The sequence below is a fragment of the Panthera uncia genome, assembly GCF_023721935.1.
Source record: "Panthera uncia isolate 11264 chromosome D3 unlocalized genomic scaffold, Puncia_PCG_1.0 HiC_scaffold_8, whole genome shotgun sequence".
Lineage (NCBI taxonomy): Eukaryota > Metazoa > Chordata > Mammalia > Carnivora > Felidae > Panthera > Panthera uncia.
The window spans coordinates 60,125,383-60,144,735 of NW_026057586.1; the positions used below are offsets into that span (position 1 = coordinate 60,125,383).

Sequence of the window (19,353 nt, forward strand, 5' to 3'; positions counted from 1 at the left end):
GAGTGTGAGTGGGGGTAGGGACAGAGAGAGAGGGAGACTCGAAGCAGGCCCCAGGCTCTGAGCTGTCAGCACAGAGCCTGATGCAGGGCTCGAACTCACAAGGGCTCGTGACTCACAAGAGGTCATGACTTGAGCCGAAGTCAGAGGCTTAACCGACTGAGCCACCCAGGTGCCCCTGCAATCCTTTATACCTTTTTGTAACCCAGACTACCCTACTGGATATGGCCTCTTCTTTACACTTTAGTTGCCTGGTTTGAGGGTACCACCTGTGGTCCACTAGGTCCTTGGTTGACATGGCCTTATGTATTTGTAGCTAGGAAACAATACATATGGTAAAGCATAAATTGATTACGCTAGGGATCAAAGAGTAAAGAAAATTAGAATACAGCAAAACTTCTCAATACAGTTCTCTGTGAGTCTGTCAGGAACTTTAAGTTTCTCCCATGAACATTTCTAATTTCTGCTCTGTAGAGACGAAGAAGTCTTGCTGAGTATGGAAATCCAATGACTAGACAGTTGCAGAGAATGTTCTGGACTTCTCATATAAGGGTGTGGGTCCTAGCACTTCATTTCATCTAGATTTCCTCAACCAAGCAGTTATTGTAAGAGCATCAGAGTGAGAGTTCTTCATTATTCTAATTGTCTTAGAATTCTGCTCTCATGTGTTGCTTTCAGGACCGTCTGTGTTAAGTCCCCAGGGATACGGGAACAAATAGGACATAGTTGATGCCTTTAGGTGCTTATAGTTTTGTGGGTCAGGGGAAGACTTGTAACCAAATAATTCAAGTGTTGGGTACACATACGAGTCTGTACAAGGCCTCATGAGAACACAGCCAAGGAAGTGCCTCGTTCAGCATGGAGTGTTCAAGAGATGACTTTCTGAATGAGATACTTGAGTGATTAAGAAGACGACACAGGAGGCAGTATGTTTTAACACAAAGGCAAAGAGAAAGCCAGAAAAGAAGCAACAGCAATGGCAGTTGCCAGCAGGTTGTCGTGCCTGAGGGTTTCAGTGTGCTCAGAAGGGAGTAGGTGGAAAGGCAGAAGGAACCAGCACGCAGGAGTCTCTGGGCTGCATGGCAAGCCCTCCTCCTGTTGCCACACCTTGCTTCCTACCCTGGAGGGTCCTCCCGGGGAGGAAGCTCAAGACTTCATGTAGCTGGGGGCGGCTGGATGGCTCAGTCAGGTAAGTGGCCAACTTGGGCTTATATCATGATCATGGTTTGTGAGTTCAAGCCCTGCGTCGGGCTCCGGGCTGCTAGCTCGGAGCCTGGAGCCTGCTTCAGATTCTGCATCTCCCTCTCTCTCTGCCCCTTTCCTGCTCACACACACACTGTCTCTCTCAAAAATAAATAAATTAAAAAAAATTTTTTTTAATTAACAAAAAAAAGATTTTATGTCGCTAGACAGAAGCACAAATGCAAACCTGTTGGGGTGGGGCGGGGAGGGGGTGTTATGCACTCTTGGAGAAAAGTTGTAGAAAGAGTGCAGAAGAGAAGGTGAGCACAGTATTTTTTAGGGGATGTGAGGAGGTACGTAGACAAAGTGGGAATAAAATCATCAGCGTTCATAGAAAGCCCCAGAGCATAAAGCTGTTCTCTTGTCACTGTACGTCAAGGTTATACCCTCCTTGAACACCAGCCCCATATTCTTATTTATTTGCAGAGGAAAAACACTTTTATTATCTAGAGTCAGATAAATATATTTACATTATGGTGAAGAATGACCAAGAGTATTGCTTGGAGGAGAGATGCTTATGCACAGACACAGGATTCTGCCTGCGGAGAAGGTACTTTGGCCCTGTGCTAACTCATCCGCTCTGACAGCCTCAGGGCCGGAAGGGACACTGATGGGTTTGGCAAACTTCCTGCCATGCTACAGATGGGATTGTCAGTCATTGTTATCCAAAACACACAAGACTTAGTTATTCCCTGAAAAGAAAAACCTTGGAGATTGAAGTGCAATTTTGAATGAAAAATCCTACTTCTCTTAAATGTGACATTTTCAGCTTCTTCACCCTAAAAAAATTCTTCCCATAAAAAAAAAAAAACTTGAATTATTTATTTGCCTCAACTTTTGTATTATAAAAAAGTTTAGCTGGATAAACAGGGATCCATTATCACCACATGATTGTGTTTTGCACGCTGATCACTTCCTTCAGAATAATTTCTGGCAGATTTGTGAATTTGTTCTTATTGTTGGGTATTTTATAATCATATCAAGTTTTCCTCTTACTTATTTTTTCCACTTACTTGTCAGTCTCTTTAACCTGTTGTTAGGGATTCCATACCGAGTTTTCATGACACGAGAACAGGCACAATAATGTTTTTAAAAGTCAACTTCACATAAATTTAATTTTTGTGACAACTGATAATTTTAATATTTCCCACTATTGACATACTCTCAATCTTCAAAAATCTGTGTATATGATAATAAATAATATTTTCTTATATGTCCTGTCAATCCAATTTAATACAACATATATTTGTTGGTCACTCACTCCATGCCAGGAAGTTGTATTAGATGCTGAGAGTATAAAGGGAATCATTTATACTCTTTGTCCTGGGTACTTCACAGGGCTCAGATCACCACATATACCATTAAGGTTTTCATTATGGGAAATATGCCTTTCCTCTCCCTCCCTCCCCACACCTTTCCTTTCTTCCTCCTTACTTTTTTTATGTGTGTTCTAGTAAGCATTATAATTCAAGTGAGATTTAAGTTTCCTGTATTTTCATAGTGATGTGTGTTGTTCCATATTTAGCCTGCCATTAAGGTTTAGGAAATTGCAGCTTTAATAAAGAAGGGAAGAGGGGCTCAGGAAGAAGGAAGGGTAGGAGTTCATAATTTATCAAGCTAGGAGTACTGGCTCATCGTTTATGACCAGGAAATGGTTTAAAGATTTAAAGGTGTGTGTAAGAACCCCGCTAGGTCAGGGCGGGCGTGTGGGAGGCTGGGGTAGAGAAGCTTAGCCAGCTTCCGGTTTCACCAGATACATTTGAAGAGGAAGGAAGAGGAGGGGCTTTCCAGGAAACTCGACATCCCATCAGAAAGAAAGGAGGAATGAAAACTTTTGGGTATTTCAGGAAAAGCAGGCAGGTGACTGGAGTTTGTGGCATGGGGAGGCCTGAGGCTGAGAGGGGTTGTCCAGATTTTAGAGGGGGTGGACCGTTGTGGATGAAGAGTCAGTATAAGGAAGCAAGAAGTCTGAAATTGAGAAGTTGAGCCAGTTTTGATTCTTGTTCTGTTGTCTTCTGGTTACTGACATGACTTAGGGCACGAGATCCTTTGAGAGTCATATCGTGTTCATCTTTAAAAGGAAATGACTGTACAGCACGGGACTTTGTGCAGATAAAAAATATACTCACGTGTGGGTTCATTCTGTCATTGACTCATTTACTTAGCAACTGCTGTGTGGCGACTTCATTCTGGGGGAAACAGACCAACGGAAGAACCAGATGATGTCGAGTCTCTAACATCAGGATGAATGATAGATGATACAAAATGTATATAAATAATAATTGTCATTACTCTTATCCCACAGCTAGTTGAAGGCAAGGGAAGGGGGTGTTCACATTTATATCCTAGAAAGATGATTCTGGGAGCCTTGCACCCCATTCCCTCTGAAACCTGATTTCTTGAAAATGGGAACTGGGGAAGCTCACATTTGCTAGCGGAGTGATGTCTTAGAGGAGTTTCTGCCATCTCAAATTATTAGGATCGGGGTCTCATTAGATAAAATAGTCAAAAAAGTAGGGTGTAGGCCTCTAAGAGTAAGTAAAATTAAATCACATGGGCAGCCAGACCCAAACCCTGTGCGTTCGAGGGGAGGGATGAGAAAGGAGGAAGTCCACGGGACAAACTCACTGTGGGTGGGTCCCCATCATGATGGATGGCCAGTGTGAATGAAGGAAAGCTTCTGGAATCCAAGGTTTGAGTTCTGGCTCGACGTCCTAACCCTTGTGGGATATGTGCTCTCTGAAAAGGAGTGTTGACAATTCCTACACTTCACAGGACTGTAGGATGTATCAAATGAGATAAAGGCTTTGTAACCTGAACAGCTCTAGCAAATTATTTTCCCCAGAACCTGGCAAATGCTCTTTAAGATATGATTGATTCACCAAAGGGTTATAAAGAGAAAATTAATTACATCAGATATCAAATAACTACCATTCCCTTTTTTACCTCCTCTTTCTCCTAATTGAATTGATTGGCTTTTTAATAAAAAATGGACTATGCAGACTGGTTATTTGGTAGCAAAGACATATACAGTGGCTGTCAAATGAAGCTTCCCTGTCCCCTGAGCCCCAGTTGCTTGGCCTGTGAGAACCCAGAGCTCTCTGAGGATGATTTCTGCAAAATTCCCCCAGTCTTTCTGCCTGGGGGCTTCCTATATCTGTGGCTTGCCTCAGTTCTGCCTCATGTCAAGTCGGATGCAAGGTGCAATCCTTTTAGGTGCTTTGCACTGAGGCTTTATGAGTTCCCTGTTTCCTAGGAGGAGGTCACACCGTGTCCTGCAAAGCTTACACAGCTGAGTGCCTTCACTTCCATGCTCAGGGTTCTCTCTCTAATCTCTCTCCTTTTCTGAAGCCCCGTCTAGAAGAGCCTTTGTGCCCTTTCCTGGACTCCTCGGGATCTCCCATTCAAACCCAAGAATCTATCACACAAAATGTCCAAACAAATACAGTTCTTTTTCTAAGAGAAACCCTGGTCCCAGCTACTAATTGAATAAAAAAAATACTGCCATCTTATAATAAAACACAACAGATTAGCTTTTGAGAGTAGCTAGACATGAAATAAAGTTAAAATATTGAAGTCAGTCTGCCTCATACTCTTCACCCGTAAAGTGATCGTATTCAGATTTTCCTGAGGGAGAGGACTGGCCTTGCACCAGCTGCTGATCAGGAAGGAACAGGAAGAAAAAAGACTGGCCTGGGCTGGACCCTCCGGTTGTGAATGTCGGGGGGCGGGCAGGTAGAGCAGGTTGCTGGGCTCAACTGAAGGAGTTCTGCAGAATGAAGGAGGTGACAGCCACTCTGGTGACTGACGTCTGTGACAGAAAGGGTCACCTCTGATTCACAGGAAGCTACAGATGGATGGATTCATTCCCGTGTGTTTCCACATTCCTACATGGCTGGTATAGGAGTTGAATATAATTTACTAGGACCAAATTGTGCTTTTTCTCCTTTGAAATGCCCCCCATTATTGCAGTTTGGAAGAGGACTTGGGGGGAGGGACTTGGGGGCCCCAGGGTGTATTGCTAAAGAAAATGAGTAGGAAGAAGAAAGTTGGAGTTTGCTTTCCTTTACCGTCCCGGTTGTATTTCTAGGCAATCTGCTGCAAAAGTTAACAAAAGTTAACAGGTTCCAGATGATAGCTGAGGGGAAAAAAAAAACACAGAAACTGATTTTTTTTTTTTTTTTGAGACAAGACCAAGAAGGATCATTTGTTCTTCAGGATCCATTTGTGCCAAGGAAGGGCAAGCCTATTTAAAAATACCAAGCCACCTCAGGATTTCAGTGGAAGGTAGTGAGAGCTCCTAATCTCTGTTTCCCTGCCCTTGCCCTCCTACTTCAGTTGTTGCTACGAAGGTTTAGTTGGCTTACTGCGCTAGTTCTTACTGATGGAGTGGTTGGGGGTGACTTATTGGCCATTATGTGATTCACCCCAAATCACGTACGTTTCATTTTGCAAATTTCCTGCCCGTTTTTTAAAGTTAATTTTGAGAGAGAGAGAGGGAAAGAGAAGACCACGCGTGCGCGAGCAGGTGAGGGACAGAGAGAGGGAGAGAGAGAGAATCCCAAGCGGGGGCTGTGCTTTTTTTATTTGCTCTTTCAGTAAATATTTACTGAATGCATACTGTGTTTAGGAATAGAAAGTGGAAATAGAGTAATGAACAGGAAGGAGCCCCTGTTCCAAAGTGGCCAAGGGCCTGGTGATATGCAGGTTTGGGGAATGGCTAATAGGGGGCTCTAGCTGGAATGGAGGCATATTTAAGAGAATGCATTGTTGCTAGAGCCTTTGCAAGACATAGGTAATGGTGGCAGGGTCTGCGACCTCCCTATCTTTCAATGAAATATTACCAAGTGACTTAGCAAAGACATTTGTAGAGGTAACCCGACCTCTGTAGAATTTTGATATGAACCACCCAGCTGAGCCTCACAATGGCTCATGAGTCATACCTGCATTTGGGAGATAGACCAAGATACCCAAACAGTCTCATCTGAGGGGACTCTGGGGAAAGTTCTGACACATTGTGGATCATCTTGTAAATAATGGGGCATAACAATGGGTCAGGAAGGGTCAAATGTCATCTTATGCCTGGAAACTTAGGAGATCCAAGACTTCTTTATCTATTGGCCAACAATCAAATGCTTTATCAGGTCAAGGCCGAGAGCTGATGGAAACAGAGTCAGCTTAACCGTGTTCCTGGAATTGTTACTCTCATTCTCCAAATAGAGCAGCCTATCAACGAGTTTTAAAGTATTTAATTTCATAAGTCAGGAGGATGTGGTATATGTTGAAAAGAAGGGTAGTAAGGGAGAGAGTGGAAAAGGCCAAGGCAGTCTGGGGAGTGGGATATGGTTGGGTGGGCAAGCCTAGAAGTCTCTGTAAGGATTCTTTTGTACCTACTCCTTTGTCAGTGACACAGACTTTGCGTGCAATCGGCATTTGGAGTGATGAGGAAGGGACTAAATCCAACGTCAAAGATTCTGCATACAGAGCAAAGAGATCTGGCAGAAGACGCTAATCCATTGCTGTTTTGGATGTTGTTCTGGGAGCGATGATTTGACATCGTGGCCGGAGGCTGCCCTCATTCGTGTGGTATCATAAGCATAAAGCCCAGACATGGTCGAGAGCTGAATCGGTGCCACGAAAGGTGTGTCTGCTTCTCAGGCAACAGAAATATTTAAAGGTCATAACAATAGCTCCATATATGTCAGAGAAGAAGGTGTTCCCAGGAGGAAGCAGGCAGGATGTCAGAGTAAATTTATCAAGATAAAAATGGTTATCTTTCATCAGTTTTCAGCCTTATTAGTTGTTAAACAAGATCTAGCTCTGAGCAGCATCGTGTGCTGAGGATGAGAGAAACATGAACTCATTGATTTCTTCTTGTGTGAGTGCACACGTCAGTCCAGGAAGGATGCTACTGAGAATAATCCAGACTGTTCTACAGCCTATGGTGAAAGCCTACACACAAAAAAATCTTACTTTACTAAATCTTTCAAAAAAGGAACCGTAGGAGGTAGTAAATTAACCCTGTTAATAAAAAGTCACTGCCACTTACACAAACCTACTTTTTATACGTGCCTACACCTATGTTCCAGCCCTGGCTGTCCCCCTTTTCCATAGTTGTCTCAAGTGGCTTATAGATAGAATAGCACTGTGGCTGATTCTCTTATTTCTGAAATGGAAATATTATTCTCCACTTGTAACACGGTTTGAATCATGAGAACTTACTAATATTTAAACATTAGTGGCATATTAAGTTCAGTGGTTCAACCTAGTACTTTAGAGATGCTGATATCCACATAGATGGAGGGTAAATTTCCAAACGTGAAGTCTCGATGAGTCTGTAAAAGTAAACTTGTTAACAAATCTAAGCAAAGTCCAGTAAGGAACTTTGCTTTATCATTAGGTTCCTAAGCACGTCTTAGTTTTTTCAGAGGACCAATGATGTAAAAACCCAGCTACAGCTATTAAATTTGTAATACAACCCAGCTATTAAATGTGTAATATAATAGAATTTATATTTTTTAGGAAGAGAAGTTAACCTTTGGGAAAATTACAGAAAAGTAGCATTAATTAAAAATCAATAAGATCGAGTTCATAAAGACAGAGTTAATTAGAAGTCAAAAACTGGAAGTGAAAAGTTAATATAAAATTAGGCATGAGTGATAATCAGCACTCTTATTTAAAAATAGTGTTTGGGGCACCTGGACGGCTCAGTTGGTTAAGCGTCTGACTCTTGGTTTTGGCTCAGGTCATGATCTCATGGTTTGTGAGTTCAATCCCTGCATCGAACTCTGTGCTGATAGCACGGAGCCTACTTGGGATTCTCTCTCTTCCTCTCTCTCTGCCCCTCCCCTGCTCATATTCTCTCTAAATAAATAAATAAACTTAAAAAATAGTTTTTACTGAGCACAATAAGTTTTAAATTCTTACAAATAATCTTTTTACAGGTTACGTCTTCATTGCAATCAATAATTTGAAACCCTAGAAGAGGGTCTGCATTCTGCTAGTCACAGCCTGCTAGAGAGGTAGCATGATCCATAGCTTTGTAAAGTGTTTAGTTACACAGAGGTGAATCAAGATGGAGTTAAAAGGTACTTTCCTTCCTTGTGAATAAATGTGTGTATGAAGAAAGGGGAGTGATTTAGTAAATGTGGCGACACACGTTTCATTCGCAAATTCATTCATAAAAGCTTTGTTTTGTTTCGTTCGCAAATACAGGAGACAATCTGTGCTGTTATTCTCTCACGTGAGGAGGGGTGAGCAAGGTCAAGCTTGAGCGGAAGGATTTGTATTTTCAATATGACAACTTTCTGTGGGTAAACTTATAAAATGGTGAATAATAGGTTCAAAGATATTTATAAACAAGGAAAAAGCACCATAGTCTTTAGAATTCGTTTTATGCCAACTGTATAATTAATCAGGATGTGTTTAGAAAACTCAGTTAAACTTAGAATTTTTTTTAAATGTTTATCTATTTTTGAGAGATAGACAGACAGAGGGCAAGCAGGGGAGGGGCAGAGAAAGAGGGACACACAGAATCTGAAGCAGGCTCCAGGCTAGAGCCTGATGCAGGCCTTGAACTCACGAACTGAGAGATCATGACCTGAGCCAAAGTTGGAGGCTTAACCAATTGAGCCACCCAAGTTAAGCTTTTAATACTGTTAGTAATATTTGGTATGTATTAAATTAATTAAAAAATAAAACAGAATCCTACCTCTTAATAATTTAAAAGGCAATGAATGTTTAAATTCAGAGGCCAAAAAAAAAAAAAATCTAAGATTTTAGTGACCATCTGGTTCAGCTTTTGTTTTACAGATAGCACCCCAAGTTGTTTTGAGTTAAGTAGAAAACTCAGACCAAAGGCTTCTATCCTTTATAAATGAGATGCTTTCACCTGATTTTTCCTTAAACTGGCTTAAAATTTTAGCAAACTGAGTAATGGTTATGATTTTCTGCTACTACAATTTGATTCTAAGACCTTGCAATCCATTACCATGTAAAAGTCTTACTTTCTTTGATGCTTTATTCTAAAATTACATTCTTTTAACCGACTTCTTTAATGAAATTAATGTACAGTATAATATTGCTCTTCTAGTTTTTCTGAGATATATTGACATATAACTATTGTATAAGTTTAAAAGTATACATTGTATTGATTTGATACACTTAAATATTGCAAAATGATGACCACTGTAGTGTTAGGTAACACCTTCATCATGTCATGTAATTCCATTTCTTTTTTTTTTGTGGTGAGATATTTCTATTTCTTGAAGTGTGACAAATACCTGATTGATGGATTCAGGACTGGACTGACGAACTCTGTGGAACGAAGTCAGCTTTCATACATCTCTGGACAATGTTAAAATATAGGGACTATCCCCAAATGTGACGGCATATTCTATTATTTGAAAATTATTTCTATTAGCTTTTTGTGGTACACATGTATGAACATTCTTATGGTGTGCAGAAAGGAGATAATGCAGGTGTTACATGATAAGAATAAGTACGCAAGCATATGTCTTGCCTTTCTGACCTGTAGGGGAGAGAGACCTTTTGGTAGCATCTTTCTTTTTTTTTTTTTTTTCTTAAATGTTTATTTATTTTTGACAGAGAGAGACAGAGACAGAGTGTGAGCAGGGAAGGGGCAGAGAGAGGAAGACACAGAATCCGAAGCAGGCTCCAGGCTCTGCGCTGTCAGCACAGAGCCTGATGCGGGGTTTAAACTCCTGGACCGCAAGATAATGACCTGAGCTGAAGTCGGACGTTTAACTGACTGAGCCACTCAGGCGCCCCTGGTAGCATCTTTCTTGATGAAATATTTTTGAACCTTTCTGAAGGCAGGTGTTCTTGTCCCAGCCTTGTCCAGCCTCTTGTGGACGTGGAGGTCAGACATAAAGGAAACGGGAAGAACTGGGTCTTGACTCTCAGTTCTAAAGCATCACTACTTGAGACATTTATAACTTTAACCGGATCTAAGACACAGGAGTGTATAATGGGAAAAAGAATTCTACATAAATAGACAATGAATCAGGTGACATAACAGCCTTTTTCCTGTCCCTCTTCTTTGATAGCTTTCCTTAGGAAAAATCTACCATTGTTTAATTTTTTTCCCTGCTCCATTGTAAATACTTGCAGCTGATTCTCTTGTTGTCATTTTTTAAAAATAAAATAACCAGGATTTTGAGAGGACATCCTTTTAAAAGCAATTAAATGCTCCAGAGCAGAGAAGGAAAAAATATTAAAAGTACGAACAAACAAAAAATTTCTGGAATCACTGAATGGACAGAACTCTTTTGTCACTTGGTGCTGAAGTTGCTTGTTCTGAATACTGTGTTACTACTGCTCTGGCAACTGTTAAAATAAACAAAACTCCTTGAGGCAATAAAGAGCATTTAGAATGTACTTAGTTGAAATGGAGATTCTAAACATTTAAAGCATTGTCTCTGAGGCCATCAATAGTGAGATGCTGTTTGGCTTTGCTACAGGGTATGAAGGAAGTAGATCACATCTGGCTAAAAATTCAACTCTGTGAGCCCTTACATTTAATAACATAATCTAAAATTATTGCCTTCAACTATTATGGAAGAGTAAATTAAAGTTGCTTAAACCTCTCTGAGATCATATTGTAGTCAAGGGGAAATTATTATATAGATGGTCCCGCCTTTCGGCGGATGATTGGACAAAAGCAATATGCATTCAGTAGAAACTGTATTTTGAGCTTGGAATTTGGGCTGGCGGCCTGCAGTGCAATGTTCTCCCACGATGCTGGGTGGTAGCAGCCGCTGCTCCCCGTTCACCACACCGGGTACGAGGGTCAGTAGCCATAAGACTTACATTCTTGCCATTCTATATCCAGACAGCCATTGTGTTTGTCACTTTCAGTACAGTATTCAATCAGTTGCACCAGCGATTCAACACTTGATTATAAAATCGGCTTGTGTCAGATGATTCCTTTAATTGTGCTAAAGTAAGTGTCCTTTGGGGCGCCTGGGTGGCTCAGTTGGTTGGGCGTCCAACTTCGGCTCAGGTCATGATCTCACGGTCCGTGAGTTTGAGCCCCACATCGGGCTCTGAGCTGACAGCTCAGAGCCTGGAGCCTGTTTCGGATTCTGTGTCTCCCTCTCTCTCTGACCCTCCCCCACTCACGCTCTGTCTCTCTCTATCAAAAAATGAATAAACGTTACAAAAAAGTAAGTGTCCTTCGCACGTTTAAGGCAGTCTGGGCTGAGCTATGACATTCAGTAGGTTAAGTGTATTAATACATTTTAGACTATCATTATTTTCATCTTACCTTGGTTTCATTGGGACGTAACCCCACTGTAAGTCGAGGAAGATCTGTACACAAACTGCAATCAAGTATTTTTATAAATGTTGCATGACAGGGGTACCTGGGTGGCTCAGTCAGCTGGGCATCTGACTTCAACTTGGGTCATGATCTCACTGGTCATGATCTCACGGTCCGTGAGTTCAGGCCCTGCATCGGGCTCTGTGCTGACGGCTCACAGCCTCTTTGGATTCTGTGTCTCCCTCTCTCTCTCTGCCCCTCCCCCACTTGCACTCTGCCTCTCTCTCTCTCAAAAATAAATAAACATTAAAAAAAATAAAAATAAATTTAAAATAATGTTGCGTGGTCATCTTAACAATTTCATACTTGCAACAAACTTTTCCCCTTCTCATTTTGATGAATTGTCAGAGTCCAATCATTTCCTGTTGGGAGAGTTTTCCCAAAACTGCTTGCCAACTTTGATCTTTACAAAATGAAGTTCCTTAATGAGGCAAGTTCAACTGTTTACAGTTCAAAGGATGGTATTCGAATTTATAAAACACTTCACTTGATAACTTGTTGACTCCTGGTTTGTAATTGTGGGCCCTCTAGGCCTGGCAAGGTCTTTTGTTTGGGAAATTCCTGTCAACTGTTGTCACCCTTTTGGGGGGGTTTCCATATAATTCTGGGTCATTAAAATCAGGTAGGAATAGTGGCAACTGTAGTACATTCTTAGCCAAAGCAAAGACTCTTTCTCCTTTGAGCAATTTCAAAAAAAAAAAAAAAATTGTACTATCAACAGTAAAGTTCTTGAGGCAGAGGGCAGAGGTCCAGGTGTCTTGACTGTCCAAGAGAGGTGCCGGGTATCTGGAACACAGTGCAGACAGAACACAAGAGCTCATTACGAAGAGTTGCAAATGTGCTCCTGAAAAAAGGCAACATCATGCTTGATGAAGGAGCGATTGCTATTTGCCTTCTAAGGCTTTTCTAGCTCACATGTGCTGCCTCAGCAAGTTCAAAGGCATTTTGCGCTTGATGGGGATAATTCACTTAGAAATGTCATTTAGGGGTGCCTGGGTGGTTCAGTCCTTTAAATGTCCGATTTCAGCTCAAGTCACGATCTCACTGTTCGTGAGTTCAAGCCCTGTGTCCGGCTGTTACTGACTGCTCAGAGCCTGGAGCCTGCTTCGGATTCTGTGTCATTCTCTCTGCTTCTGTCCCGCTCATGCTCTCGCTCTCTCTCTTTCTCTCTCTCAGTCTCAAAAAATAAACATTAAAAAAAAAAAAAAAAAGAAAGAAAATGTCATTCAGAGTCCCCAGCAGCTTGGGTGAGCTCCTGGATAGCAACTTTACACATAAAAAGTAAAGCAGGGAATTCACCTTGTTGGGCCACTGTCGTCAGTCAAATGGGATAATTTCAGACAAAAATAAAAGAAGTTGGATTTTTAGAAGTGGCTTGATTTTTAAGTGTGGGTATCTCTTAATGCATACAAATTACCTAGGTATTTAGCAGCTCAAACTATCTGAGAGTTTTTGGGAGTCAGGAACCCAGGTGTGGCTCTGCATGTGGTGCAGGCTGTCTCACAAGGCTGCAGTCAAGGCGGGGTGGGGGGTGGGGGTGAGGTCACGGTCTCCAGATGAGCTGCCTCCAAGCTAACTCGCTGGCTGTTGGCCGGAGAGGGCTGGCTGCTGGCTGGAGACTTCAGCCCCTTGCCACATGCCTGGTGAGCAAGGGGAGAGGCAGAGGGGCACCCAGAATAGAAGCCATCAAGTGGTATCAGGATACTTTTACTGTCTCTCTTCACGGGGAGTCACTGGCTCCAGCCCATATTCAGAAGCAGGGGATTCACATGGGCATGACAACCAGGAGGTGGCCATTACGGGGGACCATTGTCCTTGTCCTCTCCTTAAGGTCTTCGGACTTAGCTGTGAATAGTGGTTACCAGACGCTGTGATGCGAGACCCCAAGAGCGGTCTCCTTTCTCCCCCTCCAAAGTCAGTCTTGGGGAATGTCCCCAGTATACACATTTCCACTATGCATAATTGGAAACCTGACAGAGTGACGTTATAAAACTGAAACAGCAAGACTGATACATGCAGAGCATTTGTCATCCTGTGGAGGGAAGGCTCTGGCTCACTGAGCCCCTGACGGTTAACTGGAGACAGGATAGACAGGTGACGGCATGGAGCCGTCGTGAGGCCGCGATGCTTCCTAATGATTGTGCAGCCTCGGGGACTAGACTCCCCGGCTCTATCCTCAGCCTGGTTACTTACCTGCGCTTCTTGGTTTTTCGTGTGTAGAGAGAGAGTAATTAACAGTCCCTGTGAAAGGGGCATGGTAATCATATGGTCAGTGTGCATGGAGTGCACACGTCAGGGCTTGACACATAGCAAGCACATTTTTGTAAGCTATTATGAGACACATTGACAGCGGATAAGTCACTGTGAGTGCTCGTTAAAGTGAATTCTACTTGAGTTTTTCCCCCAGAAATATTCAGGAATGGGTAATTTTGCTGCACAATACTAATGAACATGGACAAAACCCCTAGGGTAGGGCTGAAAAGAAAGAAATGTTCCAGTTGTTTAGATGTGTATTTTGTTTACGGTTGTGTAAATGTCAATTGTGATGTTTTTATTTAAATGTCCATTGTGGTGTGTTCCTGCTGCCCGGCAGGCTGCACACTTGGATAGCCTGCTTCTCTTACTGGATGCCCTCACGTCTTTTCCATTCCATTTCATTCATTTATTCACTCTTCGTGATTCTCGTGGGTCTGAGCACTTCCTGTGCACAGGGCCCTGGAGACAGCAGAGGTGGTCACCGGCATCTGTACTGATGCGTGTGACGCTGAATGAGAAGTGACCTGGAAGAGGCACCAGGGGGTGAAATGCACCTGTTTGGGAGGCTGTGGACATGGGCGATGAGCCAGAAGAGGACACACGTAAGCCATGTGGCAAGATGCTTGGTGGAGGAAGGATGGGAAGGTGTTGCGGTCGGAGGGAGGGGTGCGGGCGAAGCCTACAGGCAGGAAGCAGCATATGGAGGGTGCTGGCTGTTTAGCTGGGCAGCGGCGCAGCACGCAGGGTGTGAACTGAGGCACGGAGCCGCGGGCGTAGGCAGGAGCTGGGCTTGCAGCCTGGAACTGTGGGTGAGAACCAGCACAGAACTGACATCTGAGAGTGACAGCCAGTGTCTTCTGATCCCTTCCTTGTAAGGTGCACCCGGTCTGGCCCCATCCAGGACTCTGCTGGCACACTGGCGCCCTGTGGGACACTCTGGGGCGGGTCACCCAGGCCGGGCCCGCTTCTGCTCCAAGTCCCCGCCCCGGCACCCTCTCCCACGGGAGACTCGGTCAGCTGGCTCACCTGCCTCACCTACCCCCTTTCCCTGCGGGCTTCCTCTTCACGTAGTGCTTGTTTTCCAACGTTTCTGGTGGTTGACCTTGTGTTTGTTGTTCCTCATACGTCTCCTCACCAAAATGTGAGTTCCCAAAGGCAGAGGAGGATCTTTGGGGGTCCCGGCACATAGTACACACTCAATAAATATTTGTTAGCTGAATGAATAACCAAATATCTTTGAATTGTTTTTAAGGAGCTTCAGCTGTGGATGAGAAATAAGAGACAGAAGGAAAAACAATCTAGAAAGCCAATTCAAGCATATGTTTTTATTCCTTTACATTGTCCCATTTATATATTTTCCTGTCAGCCCCATCAATAGTGTGAAAGTTTATTCCTGCTTTGGGTCTTTCCATAAAGGAGATTAGGAATGTCAGTGATGGTGTAAACAGCTACAAATATGTGCGCGATTCTTTTGGAATGAAAAAGCACGTTTTCTGAATTCCTCCTTTCCTTAGGATACCATCCCTCACTTTGCCCTACTGTGCCACTGATTGCTGGACTCTAGAGTAAGCCACCAGAAGCGAGGGCTGGGGGCTGGCCTATGCCATGCTCCTGCTGTTCAAATTCTGTCTCAAGGTCAGCCCTCCTGGATCTGGTCTCCCTGCGCGGGAACCATGTTTGTGAGTCCCAATGTGCATCCCATACTGGATTGTCCTGTGGTTCCAGATGCTCCACCCTCTGACCAAGGGCACCCAGGCCTTGCCCGTGCCATGTCTCCCATACTCAGTCCTCTCGGGCTCTCCTGACCCCCCCCCCCACCGGACTCCCCTTCTCGTTTCCTACTTCTTGGTTACCACAGTGCTTCTCTTGCATTTCCATGTGACGACCTCCTCCTTCAGAGACCTTCGAAGACATCCTTGCTGGTGATCAATTCATCTCTCTGTCATAGTGAACTTTTTTGTGAAAACTTGTTCTCTTGTGAAACTGGACCTTCCTGGATTTTCTCATGTCTGTCCTAAATTTTCTGCCGCTTTTTTTTTTCTTGCATACCTACCAGTTTCCCCTCCATCTTTACCCCATATGCAGGCAACAGTCGAGGCAGATGCTTCTGTCTTGTGTACATCTGTCCATTGCTCTTGCCTTGGGAGAATCTTTCCCTTCTTGTCATTTCTTCGAACACTTTGCTCAGGCTGCACCTCCCTTTCCCCCTAGAGCCCTAAGCAAGGATGCTGTCCATGCTAACGACTGGCTATTTCCATCTGGTCCCCACCCTGTGATTTAATTCTGTGAGTTTGTCTAAAGGTAAACTCATATTTTTTAAAGTTTATTTATTTTGAGAGAGAGAGAGAGAATGAGCAAACAGAGGAGGAGCAGAAAGAGAGGGGGACAGAGGATCCGAAGCAGGCTCTGTGCTGACAGCAAAGAGCCCAGTGTGGGGCTCAAACTCACGAACTGTGAGGTCATGACCTGAGCCGAAGTTGGACACTTAACCAACTGAGCCACCCAGACGCCCCTAAACTTACCACTTCTTAAATCACTTTTCTCCATGGCAGTAATACTTATCATTGCCCGGGCTACAAGCCTTGGAGTCACTGTTGTATAATTTCTCTTCACACCTCTCCATATTTATTTTACAAAATGCTTTTTTATTCCATCTGCTGCTTTTTAAACTTGCTGCCATCACTGCTCTGTCTGGAGTCCTCATTTATTCCCCAATTACCACAACTTTTCAGTTTCACTCTCTCCCAGTCCAAATTTCTCACACAGTCACCAGATCATCATTATCATCATCATCATCATCATCATCATTATTATTATTTAATAGTAATAATTGTTATTATGGTTATGTACTAACATCAACTCCATAGTCCACTGCCTTCTATTTTCTCTCCTCCCAACTTTCATTCCAACATGTTTCCATCTGTGTAATCATTAAACAGATTTCCTCACCTCACAGGTTCATATTCAGTCCTTCTCGTCTTTAGTTTTTCTTTAGTCAGCCAGTAAATTTATTTCTTATTGCTATAATGTGCTCATTTTCTTTCTGCATGGAACACTGCACACTTTCTTCTCCATGGATAATAATGAGGATGATATGATAAATACTCATGTTTCTGAGGGCCTCCTGGGTGTAAGACGCTGAGCCATAGGTATTATCATATTATATATTTCTATTTATCCCTCATAATGAGTCAATGAGTTAGAGACAGTTATCATGTGTGCCTCACAGATGGGGAAATGGGAACCTGGAGAGCTAAGGCACGCACTGGAGCCAGTCGTTGGAGTTCTGTGTGTCAGATAAGCGATGCAGAAGAAGGAGCATAGGGTCGGGAGCCTGGCAGATCTGAGCTTAATTCTAACTTGGTCAAATCCTAGTTGGGAGATTCAGGTGAGCGGTTGAGTCTTTCTGAGCCTGACTGTTCCTACTCATAAAATGAGGATTAAATGACAAAATTTGTGTAAAGCCCTGCCATGGAGCGTTTACCAAATATCCTTCTGTTGTCTGTCTCTTCTGTCTCCTCCCTTCCATGGAAAAACCTTCCCCGCGCATCCCAAACCCTCCCCAATCCCGTTGCCTCTGTATTTCCGTAGCAATTTTAATTTCTCCAGCTTAACTTATGACTCATTTATGGACTGCCTTCATTCAGGTATGTGGGTGCTGCCTTCCTGGGTAGATTTTAAGAGCAGGGATGATGCATTTTAATTCTGCATTTCTAATAGTGCTCGACAGAGTGAGGAACACAGAAGAAAGGCTGAATTTTTACTTCCTAATTGACTTATCTGCTTAGGTCGCCATTTGATCTAGCGACGGCTGATGCAGTCACCCACGCAGGCCCGTGCACCCTGGTCCCATCAGCCTGCCATTGTTAATGACGCTCTCCCTCTCATTTCTCTTCCCAACCGCAGCGTGTGCGTTCCGGTACAATGGGCTCTCCTTTGTCTACCTCATCTACCTCTTGCTCATCCCCCTGTTCTCGGAACCAACAAAAGCAACGATGCAAGGTAAGAGACGTGTGCTGTTCTTTGCTGAGGTCGGAATGCATTTCGCTGGGCTTCCGGGTCTGTCTTTATCTGATACGAGAGATGCTGTCTGTGCGTCGTGCTGGTCCCGTTGGGAGCGGGCGTCAAGTGTTTGAGCAGCTGCAAGTTGAGTAGCGTGGAGCTGGTTGGTGACACGTTTTTGTCATTTACAGAGCTATCCTCCCCCACAAGTTCCCAAGTCGGTCTTAGTTGGTACGCTTGCAGTGTATCTGGAACATTCTGGCTGGTTAAGGTGAACTCAGGGTATTTTCAACAAAATAAGGCAGAGGGCGGAGCAACATTGGCACATGCTTTGCATATTGGATTGCTGGGGAGAATGTGGTGGCAAGTGGAAAGGAGGCAGAGCACCGTCTTAACATTTCCAAGCCACGTAGCAGGAGTACCGGGTAGGAGGCCGGGTCCCGGTCATGACTTGTTTATACATCAGCTGAGATCTCTTCCATATGCCTCAATCAAGTACTGGAAGAGAGTAATCTGAGTCTGGAGGAGGGTTTCTCAAGCATGTTGCTGCAAAATTTTGGATCCATTTCCCATTGCCCTGCAAGAATCTGAAGGCATAGAAAAGAATGTGACGATTTCTTCTGAGGTTCAAATTAGGAGGCATGGTCTGCCTTCTAAGTTTCCATATTTGAAGTTCTTCCACAAGTATAAACATTAAACCACACCAGGTCAATTTCTCCAAACAATACCGTCAGAAATAAAGACTGTGCCCAGTGTCTCAGGTGAGATGGCTGTATATTAACATGGAAAAAAAAGGAAGTTGTGTTTGGCCCAACCAACAGGGTGGTGCGGGAAGGGCCATTGGTCACTGCCACCAACTTATCAACTTGTGGTGAGTCTTCAGGAAAAGAGGTGACGACTTGGTGTATGCAGAACAGCAAATAATGGCTCTGTCTTTCCTGAACTGTTGCATTTATAATGCATATTATGATTCTTCATCTGAATAGTGAGGACTGCAGACGCCGTGTTGACTTTCCTGCCTGAGGGAGAACCGGAGTAACCACTCTTGTTTTTTTTTTTAAGTTTATTTATTTATTTTGAGACAGAGAGCACATGAGAGTGGGAGAGGGGCAAAGAGAGAGAGAGAGAGAAAGAGAAAGAGAATCTCTCACTGACAGCCCAGAGCCCGATGTGGGGCTCAAACTGACGAACCGTGAGATCATGACCTAAACTGAAATCAAGAGTCAGATGCTCAACCGACTGAGCCACTCAGGTGCCCCCTAAGTAAGGGCTCTTCGAAGTCACTTAAATCCTTACTACAACAAGTGACGAAGAGCTGGAGAAAAGTGAGTGCAAGCATAATCCTTATCAAACCTCAAGATCCTTTGTTCAGGGGACCACACCCACTCTTGCCTCATTCCTACAGTTTAACATAAACGAAGACATTGAAACAGAGTAATTTCTGGCCTCAGAACCAAGGTTATAACATACGGGCAACTTGTATTTCATGGCTTGGCCTGGAGCTCATGTTTAAA

At 43.5% G+C, this 19,353-nt stretch overlaps 1 protein-coding gene across 1 annotated transcript in view; it reads left to right on the plus strand.

The window, feature by feature from the left end:
• The window catches only part of PIEZO2 (piezo type mechanosensitive ion channel component 2), a 471,937-nt gene that overhangs the window by 66,076 nt on the left and 386,508 nt on the right, over window positions 1-19,353 (plus strand). The window contains 1 exon segment of the mRNA XM_049620442.1: window positions 17,744-17,839. Coding sequence (XP_049476399.1) covers window positions 17,744-17,839 — 96 coding nt within the window.